Raw genomic sequence first — 12402 nt, 5'->3', positions numbered from 1 at the left:
TCGCGATGTCGCAATATCGTATTGCATTTGGGTGGTTGTGATGTGATGCTTTTTATCAGAAATTGATTGTTTCTTACATTCATTTTTATATCTTCATTTCAAATCAAATTGTTTCAGTTTCTTGGACCCGCGGTTTTTTCATTGTATTTCTGTAGATGTATGAAGTGTCCCACACATAGGCGAAATATTTTGATCATGTTCGAATCTGTCCTCTGCATTTCTACTTTTTGAGAAAAAAATTTGATAACTTTATACTCTATTTTCAGTTGATTTGACATGGTGATCATCTTATAATTTCTGTATTCTATTTTATCTCTATAATCTTCTAAACATGGGAGTTGTATCAAGTACACTGAATACTTATTGTCCGAAAGTAGTGCACAATTTCTATTCCACCCTCGCCAAGAAGAGGAAAAGGAGCTACGACTGTTACGATGATGATGAAGTGGATTTAGAAGACATTTTGGACAAACCAAAAAGGTTTGTATGTGTAGTGTGCTTATGTTCGTGATATAAAAGCAAAGTTTAATGGCAGGGTTGTGCATCAGCTACCGATCAAGCATAACCTCTGTAATGCAATTTTTGGTCATCGGACACCCACCTAGAGGTCGCATCAGAAAAAAAGTAAAAAATTGTTGACGTCTATTTTGCCAGCTGGGTAGCACCATAGACGCTCTTAGTGGCACGTCACAGAAAAGCGATATACATCGATTTTTTCGCATTGGTAGCATTGATTGAGGTTATGCCAATGTAATTGTTTGGATCCAATTTGATATAATAGAGAATCCCTAAGATGACATCGCCACTAATAGTGTCTATAGTCCACTCAATCTAAGCGCTACTAGCGACTCCTGAAACTAAAGATGCAGGTGTAAGCAAGTAATTTGTCATCCTCCTTAAATTTATCTTTCAACTGTTGACAGCGTGGAAGGAATGAGTTACATTTTTTAAATGAAAATTTTTGGTCTCATTTTCAATAACCCTGCGCTTGTAAACTCACCGATAAATCTCTGCGGAAGATTGATCAGTGAGGTACCCATGTCATGCATCTTGGGGAAATTACTGAGGTAAAGTCAGCCATGAACAAGTTTTAGTAAAAATTACTTCATTGTCAACAATTGCTTCCTTTCTATTATCTTCATTCGGTTTTGATTTAGTGAAACAGTAAACATTTGATATGGTTCAACAAATGTTGAAGGAAACCTCAACAAATCAGATAAACTAAAATTTATCAAAATGACAAATGGAAATCTGTCCCAAGATTATTTGCTTTCAGTCGATGCAACCAAATGATCTGAGAAATCAGTCAAATATTTCAGTTCCAAAATAGAAATACTAAAATACGAAACCCAGAGAGTTGTTCCGTAACCCATGGAACAGATTGAGTACTTTCTTACCAACACAAAGCAGTTAACCAACAGTGCCTAAAATTTGTTTTCCTCCAAAAAAGATCATTTACCTAATTGAGCTCTTCTGCTTTGTTTTTGCAGGACAAAGTTGACAAGTACATCACAGTATATTTACAACACACTGTTCCTGGAAAGTCGGGACCATGATGTTGAGGTCGAGATGCTTGGCAAAGTATGGAAGCTTCACAAAGTCTACCTGTTGCAAGTATGTATATTTATAACCTTACATCGTATCCAATTTAGTTTAATTTGCGCAAAGAGGTCATACTGAATTCAAGCAGTCTCTATTAAGGTTTGCCATAGTCAGGAAAAACAGGGAAATATCAGGGAATTTTAAAAATTCAGGGAAAAATTGTAACTTCATCTGAATTTGCTTTCTGGAGTGAGTGATGTTTCAAACAGCAAAGTCCTCCTGAAAACTATTTCTAACTATATCTTTTTAACAATATGACACTTGATCAATTGTCAATCATCGTTCACCAAAATGTGTCAGAGAAATCAGAGAAATGTCAGGGAATTTAATTTTCTAAATTGTGTGGCAACCCTGTCTATTATGCTGCTCCGCTAATCTGACATTGTAACAGCAGTGAAGATAGCAATATTATAACGGTAAGGAAGAACATGGATCGATTGGCCAGAATCTGCTTGAAGCTCTACTTGAAGAAAGTAAACCGTAATCGGAGTTTTTTAAATGCTGCCCGTGAGATTTGCTTTTTTTGCATCTAGCCATCAATATGTCATAAATTTTCGTATAATATTTACTGAGAACCATGGTATATTATAGTCTTAATAAATACTTTTGTGATTCCCTATAGTTTTATGTCTAAGTTATAAATTACATTTCCTTGTAGTTGTGTGTTTGACTTTTTTCTGAAATTATTTAACTTTGAATTTCGACTCCAAATTATCAATTATCATGTCAATTTTCTTGTAGAATCTTGTTGTTAATCAGGTTATTGGTTCATGATTATGAGATTACTGTGTGTCTAGCAACCAGGTTACTCACAAGCTCAGGAAGAAAAGAGAATATAGGTAGAATCAAGACAAGTAATAGTTTGTCACCTAAGGCGTTTACAAAATAAATGGTTTGATTGGCTTGGTGCTCTACTTTTATTTATTTTCATTTCAGAGTCCATATTTTGCAAGTATGTTCTCCGGATCGTGGAATGAATCTGGGAAATCACAGATCAAAATTGACTTGACTGATCAAAATATCACCGAAGACGGTGAGTATCATTTCTCAGTTTTCAATAACTTATACTGTGGGTGTGGTGATCAGGAGGATTCACCTGTAAGTTCCCATAGCGCGTCAGTCGGAAGCGAAAATAAAGAGATCTTTTCCTGCTTAAAACCCACCTTTTCCAGTGATAGTGTGCTGACTCAGCTTCTTTTACCTCTGCCTGAAGCATTCAGAAGCACTGTGAATCTCTGATCATATCATCAAAATTTGACAGCTCAGAGCTTTGTTTTCTGTACAGGCAGACCCCTTGTCAAATGCCTATTTTTGAAAGATTTTTGGAAGGTTGGATTGAAGAGAGTTCTTTTGGTTGTGTAAGGGAGGGGGACAACTTTTTCTGAGTTTTACTGAGTTTCTGGTATTCTGATGTTAATCATGATGCCTTGTCTCTACTTTTGCAGCCTTAGAAATCGTGTTAGGGTCCTTATACCAAGACAGAGTAACATTGAAGCCACGCAGATGTGAAGAGATATTGGCAACTGCAGTTATGTTTCAACTGGATGAACTCATCAACAAAGTTTCTCGATTGATGATCACGAACACAAATGCATTGGTAAGTTTCAGTGGTCTTATTTCTCTCTCCTGAATGTCATTTGACACATAAACAAAAATAAAGTAATTCTCAAGACTGTGAAGTATCACCTGCCACTTGAATTAGTGAAAAAAGGGTATGACCAGATGAAGGGAGTATGTACAATGGGTGATTAAGCAGGGTGCGCAAGTAAGCACCACAATACATGTGTCCTTTCACAATTTCTTTGATTCAACTCATGAGTCAGAAAATGATGGTTTATGTCTACGTTCATTTTTACTTTTTGCTCACAAAAAAAGCAGAGTCAAATTGAACTCTAGACTAACAAGTAATGTCTCAGTATATTTTATGATAAAAGAATTTTCCTGTGCACTAACTTCTCTTGATAAGATTAAAGTTCTCTTGTATTAAAAAAGGAGGGTGTGAAACCAAGCTCTTCTTATTTCTGTAACTTATAGGTTGATTTTAATGCCTAATTTGGCCCACGTCAATTATCAATGGCTGAGTAGCAATACCGCCTAACTAAAAATTTTGGTTAAAATGAGTTAGCAACTTTGCCGCCTCCTACAGTATAAAATAGGCAAGCAGATGTGTTTAGTTCCTTCCCATTCTGGATGGGAGCGTTGTAATGATACTATTATGTACCAAAAAAATTGCAAACCTAACCTCAAAATTACAAAAATGACTGAAGTTTTTTCTTCGTCCTGTAAAATCGGTCAGTTTTCTGAGAGGCGGTCTTGTTCCCTAGCCATCATCATGCTTTTTTTGTTAGCTGGAAATTAGAATTTACTGCTACAATGCACACTACGCAAGATTAATTCTCACTTTTCAGTTAATTTTGGAAGTTTTGATGTGCTCAACATGAAATTTGGATCAGAAGATATGTGCTGTACCTAGTGTTTAATTTCTTACCCTGTCTAGTAGTCCATTTATTTGAACAATTACAGCAGTATTAGAGAGGTGATGATTCATGTAATTCCTCTCACATGCCAGCTTACCTGAAAAATATTCAAAATATAGGGCTCAAAAAACAATGCAGTTTTCCAGAACTAAATTTTTCCTTGCAGTGTTTTTCCACTCGTATGATCTTCAAAAGGGTATTTTTAAAAAAATGAAACTCAATTAACTGTTTGTGTGTTTCAGACTGTTCTATCATATTATGAAGTTGCATGCATGTATGGCATACAAGACTTGAAAGATGCAGCTTTTAGCTGGCTCTTGTTAAACCTCATCACTTACTACTCATGTAACTTTGACAGATTACAAAAAATAAGGTAATATTCTCTTTTAATAAATATAAATTAACTGAGTGAAATTAAATCAATCAATCTTTTTCAATCAAATGAGTTTGCCACCTTTTATGTAAAACTCTTTGAATGGCTTCAGCCAAAATGGCTGAAAAAAGTTTTCACAAAAGTGTATTCAGAATTTGTTTTTATATTAGACTAGTGCAAGAGCATTCCAAAAATTCAGATTTCTATGTTGGAATTGCTGTAGGCTCTTCAAGCCTTAAATCGCTGCTGAGTTCAAATTTGTGTGATGAGGTCCTCATAGTCTGATTCAGCCAAAATTCTGAACATGATTGAGCTCAAGGCGGATAAAGAATGGTGGTCGCATTTCGATTTTGGCTGCCATCTTGAAGCGATGTGACGTCAGGAGGGTACGGGTTATGCCGTGCAATCCGAGGTTGAGTCGGCCCCCCCGGCCTCGGCCAGCTCATGTACCCGATGTACCCGATACCACCCGATACCGTGTGACGTCCAGAGGGTACGAAATGCGACCACCATTCTTTATCCGCCTTGGATTGAGCTGTCTTATTTTTGGTTCTCTATCTATACTTCATTCGGTTTTTTTTCTTTTTCAGCTTGGAACTCATGATATCACTTTTGACGCATGACGATTTGTGTGTGGTCCAAACAGAATTTTCACTTTATCTACTTCTACGATCCTGGTTGTTCATGCAGATAGAGAAAGACTTAGAATTTCAAGCCAACAGTTTTGACGAAAATGCAACTGTCCATAATTTTTTTAGAACACTTCCTAACGGTCAGCACTGTCAATGTTATTACCTATTATGAATGGGAGCACATAGATCTCAGAGATTATTTATACATGAAATTGATTGACTTGCAGTAAAAGCAAGTTTTGCTCTTAAATACACTTAGTATCACAAAAAATAAAAGATCAAAACCAAAATGTAACATCTTTCGCAGTGATTTTCAATCGGCTATTTCAAAATATCAATATTTCGGGAAACTTTAGTAATAATTGATCAAAATTAATTATGAATAAAAATTGATCAAATCAAATTCAAAATTCCAAATTTGAACTCAAGTAATTTTTAATCAAATTGTTGGTCATAATTTTGAAGGAGGCATAAATGCAATGAATTTAATTTTTTAATTTATTTTCAAGTCCTAATTATTAAAAGAATTAATTTTCTTTCTTTTTGCATTCTGCTGTTCAAGTAATAATTCATCTTTAAATTCTGAAAATGAAGGAAAAAAATTAAATAAATTTAAATAGATATAATCAGGAATTAAGGCTAAAAGCCAAAGTATTCACCCTATCAGGGGTGCAAAACTTCTGCAACTGAACAACCCATCCAGTCGCGATAAAAATGCGAAGGTCATCGAAGAGGGCTTTTCATAAATGTGAAGGCACTGGAAAAAGGGGAAAAATTGTGAAGGTGCGGCTTTTAGTAAATCAAACTATTGAACATGTTATTCTTTCAGAGGGGAACTGCTAAGGGCATTACTTTTAGCAAAGGAAACTGTGAACTTTGCTTTTTATGCAAAGAGAATAGTGAAGTGTACAGTCTTGTGTGAACAGTAATGTGAAGGCTGTCTCAAAAAATGTATAGTGAAGGAAGTCTTATGTGGACAACAGTGTGAAGGCAGCCTTTAAATATTTAAAGGCTATCAAAAAAAATGAGGAGGCAAAAAAACTTATTGTACCCCTCCCTTATAGATTCATTATTTTTTGTCTCTCTCTCTCTTTCAGACGGTGTCGCCTATCTTGACACTGCAGATGGCAAGCAGTACGTAGAACTATTCAGGAGCATTCATTTGAGAGACATAGTTCTTCATTATGAGGATATTGAAATCTTGAAGGAAGATAACATTTTACCAAAGTCATGGTTCAGTTCATATTTTGAGGAACACTGGAAGGACCTCCTCAAAGTGAATCAAATTGTTGCCCGAGTACCGAGGTATATATGCACTCTAATATTTTAATATATACTATAAATTTTTGATGAAATAAATAACTTTAAAACTATGTAATAAACTTTTTAAGTAATCGAAATAGAGAAAGGATGAGTATGAAGACCTTTAGGCCCACAAGGATTATTTTGATTCTGCTTATCCCATAGAATATTGTCTACGCTCTCAACTTATGCTGTTTCTCTCTCAAAGAGCATGATGCAAAAACAACCTCTTTTGCCACCCCTCTTGAAGTTCTCCAAATTTTATCATTGATTATTCCTACTCGAGCCGTTCCTTTCCTAAATTTTCAGATTTAAAACAAATTCGCAAAGGGGGGCGTTAGGGAAAAGGCTGAAAGTCAAAACCTTTGAACTCATTATCCTCTGAATGATATCAGATATTGAGGTACGATTCTCATCAAAAATAGTCTAAAATTACGAATTTCTAGGTTTTTGTGGTGAAAATCGAAAGGTATTATCTTCAGGTTGTGTTCGGTGCATTTCTTCAATTTTTGAAGTGAGGAAATTTTTTTTTTTGAAGAATCTTAATCACCAAGATATTAATTATTGATCTGAATCAAAACTAATTTTTTTAAATTAGTAATCTTATTTTGAATCTATTGAGTGGTTATTGACTCTGAGGAAAAGTTTGGCAATGATGAAGAAGCGAAGTTAACAAAACTTGAACCCAGAGGATGTTGAATTGTTTTCATTTGGTTTTTGCTTTTTATCAATTTTGACTCTTTGTAACTGCTGAACTGTCTGTTTCCTTAGAATCCATGACCATGGACCATCCATTCAATGAGGAATAAAGCAGCCACTTTAAAAAACTGGTTTTAGTTTAGATCTATAATTAAGATTTTTGTATTTTAGATGTTGAAACAAAATATCTTTATTCCGAAAACTGGATAAATGTACAGGACCCAATCTGAATACAAAACCTCAGTATTTTTACTTCAAGAACCTTAAGAAGCGCTATTGTAGGTAATATTTAGTGAAAAATGTACTCTATATCTTGTTTTGCTCAGAAGACACCCAGTTGTACAGGTTCTAACTTTCATCCCTTCCCCTAAATTTTTTATGATTCAAAAATTTGGAACAAGAAGGGATCAAGTATGAGTAATCAATCAAAACAATTTTGAGGTCATCCTAGGGGTGTTCAAACGAATTCTTGCCGGAACACTATCAACATCGTCTCTTATTGAAACTGGCGGCAGTACCGACAGTGGCGATGATATTGACAACAGCTGGCCTTATCGGAGTTTTAAGAGCTAGCGTTCAATGCATTGTTGCCCCGTTCAGGTTTATCAGATTGCCTGGCGCGGCGGCGTGTAAAATAGATGTACAAATGGCAACAGCTTATTTTCGCCAGCTCCGAAAACTCTGATCGCTATCGGCAAGAGCGCTCTTATAGTAACTTTTTCTAAACGGAACTGTTTCGGTAGCTTACCGACTACCGATAGAACAGCCCTAGGTCATCCAAAGGAGTGTCAAAAAATGTTGTTTATGCATCATGCTTTTTTTCATGCTCCTCAATCTTTCAAACTTAATAATTCTATTTTTGTTAATTTTATCATTTGCTCCAGAGCCCCAGACGTTCCTGAAGAGGAGTTCAACACAACTTGCTTACGCTATGGTCGAGTCTTCACTTACACAAAGTGTTGTTCTTGGAAGTGGAATAACTTTGACCATGGTCTCCATTTACTGTGGACAGTCAGTCAAGATGGCATCGCAGTTGGGCGAAGCTATGCTTTCGATAACTACATGCCATACAGAACTGGTTACCTAAACACGTTCCTGTTTTATAAGTAAGCATTTTAATTTATTCTCAATCTGTATTCTGTGGTCTTTGGCTGTGTTTTTTGTGGGCAAGTGAATCACATTAATTAATCTTACAATTCTTACTTCATTTTGAAGGTAAACCGCTTTTCATCTATGATTCTCAATCTGAGGCAATCTTCCAAAGAGGAAAGAAGAGGAGCAATTTATCAATTGGCTAGATGGTCACTCCAATCTTTATTAATAGAAAGAGGTTGCCTGTGATTGGTGGCGGAGTCTTGCCACTTCCAGCAACCAGTAAGGGCCAAAATTTCCAGTCCCCAAGAAAAACATTTTAAAATTATACCCCTTGAAGTAATTTGAGAATATCGACGGTGAAAGTCGGCAATCACATAACTCGGTTTGCGACGTCGCAGACTTCCTGTCATACTTTATTTTTTAAATGGAAAACTATTCAACGGCAATTCTTTAAAACTGTCATGATTTTTCTTCTCAATGCGAAGAAAATTCTGCAAAAACTTCAAGAAATAATATCAATTTGTTCTCCTTTAAAAAAATGACGTAGAGGCGGAGATTTTCAGACACCGCAAACGAGTTATGTGATTGCCGACTTTCACCGTCGATATGTATGTTACAATGGAAAACTTCAGATGCATTCTCGAGAGTTTTTTAAAGAAAATGGTTTGTATTTAAGGCCACTTTTTTCTCACAAGAACGGGGAAATTCTCTATTAGAAATTCTCAAAATTGTGGGAGGTGGTAAGAAACAGCCATCAATCTTATTTTTTGTTTGACGGATTTTTAGGAACAAAGTATCTTGATATCCTAAGCAAGAGTACTATTGATTTCTCAAAAAAATTCTTGAATTTGGATTTTTGAAGTTTTTGCACTGTGCTAGTGAATCTTACATGATTATTGATTATTTGTTGTATTTAGGTATCTTACTCTAAATAATATTCAAGTAATATTCAAAATATTTGTTTTTCAGGGTGTCAGCGTATATTGTTAACCAGCATCGTCAGCTGGTGAGACAGGTGTCCTCTGGGTATGAGAAAATCAATCTCTATTCGCATATGAAGCTTCTGGAATTTCCTAAAGCGTTCCTCAAACTGAACTCCACACTAGTCATAAGTGTCAAAGTGCTCATCAAACCTAGCGAACCAAACAACTAACACAATGTTCCCTTAAATTAAGGCATTTACAAGCCCCAGATCAGCCACCATTACAGTGGTGTATTTCACCAATGAGGCGAGTCGTGTCATGGCTAACTTCAAGTATTAAGAGTGTTTTCTTTTGCTGTGATCGTAAGAGGACATCCCTTGACTAACATTTTTTTCTCATTTTATTCATTCATGTTGCTTTCATGTGATATTAGAAGGGTTGAAATATTACATGAAATGGTGGAATTTTTGTGAAACATTTCTGGAAATGTATGAAATACAATGAAAAAGATGTACTTTTTGGATTGCAGATTGTGTCCCAGTGCTAAAAATATTCGGAAGTCTGCTAGAATTGCTCTGTAACTTTTTTTTCGTTTTTTAATGTTTCACACACTAAGGGAAATGAAATTCCAAGAAGTAAGGTGTTTCTAAATCTAGTTGCGCACCCAACTCCTGAGATGGATACTTCCCATTTTTCAAAAGTCTCACAGTCACATGAAATTTCATACAATGTTTCACAAAAGTTTTCAATTCACATTTCTGTCTTCTATTTCATGCCATTTAATATTTATGCCCAATCAGCTACTTCATCACTCTGTTACTGTATTAGCCTCTCAAATAAGTTCTTGTGTAATTCAAAGTCCTGAAGTAATTCTTCCTGAGGTCTGCATGTGGTTAAAAAAGCCTTCAGTGCATCAATAGGTGGTATGAAACATCTGCAAAGCAATCATTATGCAGATTCTGGATAGTAATAACCTATCTAGTATTGGAGGTCACACCTAGATGTAAAGGTACTCTACTTTTACGCAATGAATGTAAATTAATGGATGCATCAAGCGCCCATACCAAGAAGAAGTGAAATTTTCCACCAAAAAAAATCTATTTTGAACAGTCGTAACAGCAATTTTAGCTTTTTACAACAGTAGTAAGGGTATGTTCTGATTTTCATTGGAACTTTGTATACATTTGTTGTTTTGGGAAAAAAATGGACCTTCCATGCTTGGACAGGGCTTCTATCAGAATATTTTTTATCTATAATTTCGCCAATTTCTGAAAGTTATTTCTGTTGAGGTGAATTTTTTATCCTCCTATCAGCCATTTGATACAGCCAAGCAATAGGAATCTCTCTACACAAGTATATTTATCAATATTGAGCATCCAACATGTTAGAAGTTTTCTATTATTATAAAATTACTCGTAAGTTTAGAAAAAACTATAACTCAGTTAATTGAAATTTACCAAGGTTTATTAGCGTGTCAACCTAAGTTTTTTTTTTTCTTTTTACAGTACTGCAGGTTATAAAATTGATTTAAAGTAAGCAGATGTTTCTTTAAATAGAAAGAGAGTTCAGATTTTAGTCAGAAAATCTTTTGAATTAATTGACAATTCCAAAAGTAGAAGTTTTTTGTATCCCCAAAAATTTTTCCAGGATATTTTTAATTTATTTAACGATTGGCATGTAGACATATTTTTTTAATTAATATGAATTACAGTTACAAACATTTGATTTGAATATTGTGAGAGGAAATATCAAGCCGGCTAAAAGGGTTTTTTATCCCAATCTGCTGTTCGCCAATAACAGTCTCGTTCAGATTGCCAATGGCTGAAAGTCATGCAGAAGGGCTCTGATTTACTTATTTTCATCATTATAGGTTATGCTTATTTGATTTGCGGACAGCTGCAACCAGCAATATTTGGGCTTAAGGGAGTTTTCTGTAAACTTCCTCTACTTTTGTGGACTCCAAAACTAGGTTGAGGGTGAGAGAGCACAAAATCTTAAGGGTACTGCCTTTGAAACAAGGCTGTCTTTCCTTTGTCTTCCTTTTGATTTTTCAAATAAATCTTTGTTGTTTCTGTCTACCTTCATTTCCAAAGAAAAAAAAAGAAATATGTTCCCCAAACGGAATACCAAGACAAGTCGATTTGTAAATTATTCAAGTGATGTTTGATTGAATTATGTTATGTCTTTCAGATTCCTCTTCCTTTAGTTTTTTTTTGAGTTTTCAGTTTGATTTTTATCTGTATGAAAAAACCCCCGTCATGTTGATTAGCTCTTGACTTCAGAGAAATAATTGTGACACGTTCTTTTTTCCTAGAAACGAGTGACTTTAGACTGGATAAACGTGGGAAACTTTGTTATTAATTTTTTAGTCCTCTTAAATAAATGTATTTTTTCAATATTTTTTTGAAAGAGTTTGTGTTGGATGCCTCAGCCAAAATACAAACCCCAAACCCAAAAACCCCCCTGGGTGTCCCAAAAACCTTGGGCCTCTACCTACGAAGACAAAGCCTTGATGACCTTTTCAGCGTCTGTTCACAGCCGAGAGAGAGACTTGGTGACAAGACTTTCAGGACACCCTAAGCATATCTAAGAGAGGAAGTCTTCACCCACTTCCGAGAGCTGCTAGGAAAAAAGTTTGTGTCATAATTTGCCAGTGGTTTACGCTTGTATGACTCAAAATGAGTAGACTAAAAGCTCCAATCCTGTTCTTCTATTTCTTTGTTTATTTTCGCATTTATATTAACTTAATATTTTCTGTTTGCGTATTTTCAACAAATGTGTGCCTGTTATTCTTATGCTTTGAAAAGCTTTTGGAACCGCAACTAAAAACCCAAATAAGCCAAGTTCGTGTAACTATGGTGTCGTTGCCTCGACCGGGCCGTGCTGTGTTGCCAATTGTTGGAGGATAGGTTACTTGCCCGGTGGTGGCTACCGCCACTCATGATGTTGGACATAGTCTGAACCAAACTCAAAATTCGGGAAAAATTGTGTGCAATAGTTGAAAATCAGACTTAGGAGATCAGAGCCAATTAAATTGTTTCTTCAATTTCAGTAAAAAATACTCAATTGAAATATGGGTTAAAATCTGAAGGACTTTCGGCCCCTATTTGATCTTCTCTTTTCAATCAATGTACAATGCATTTGGTTATGCTCATACAAATGGTTTGAGCACAGGAATCTTGGAGACCATTAGTTTCTTGACATTCGTATTTTCTAAAAAATCAGGAAATTTTCTCATTCAGATAAAAAATTGTGTTTTGCAAAAACTTTTCCTCCAAGGGATCTCCCATTTGGTGCAC

General features: G+C 35.4%; 1 protein-coding gene across 1 annotated transcript; it reads left to right on the top strand.

Moving 5' to 3' along the window:
• Positions 1–9482, top strand: gcl (germ cell-less). Its single transcript, XM_019061169.2, has 9 exons — positions 1–480; positions 1491–1614; positions 2539–2635; positions 3048–3199; positions 4322–4452; positions 5043–5224; positions 6182–6389; positions 7970–8191; positions 9150–9482. Exons 1-9 carry the CDS (start codon positions 332–334, stop codon positions 9331–9333), a joined length of 1449 nt encoding a protein of 482 aa, XP_018916714.2. The 5' UTR covers positions 1–331; the 3' UTR covers positions 9334–9482.
• Positions 9483–12402: the final 2920 nt, after the last annotated feature.

Source organism: Bemisia tabaci, chromosome 3, assembly GCF_918797505.1.
Source record: "Bemisia tabaci chromosome 3, PGI_BMITA_v3".
Taxonomy (NCBI): Eukaryota; Metazoa; Arthropoda; class Insecta; order Hemiptera; family Aleyrodidae; genus Bemisia; species Bemisia tabaci.
Note: the sequence above shows the minus strand (reverse complement) of the source record. Positions and strands in the feature narration are given on the sequence as shown.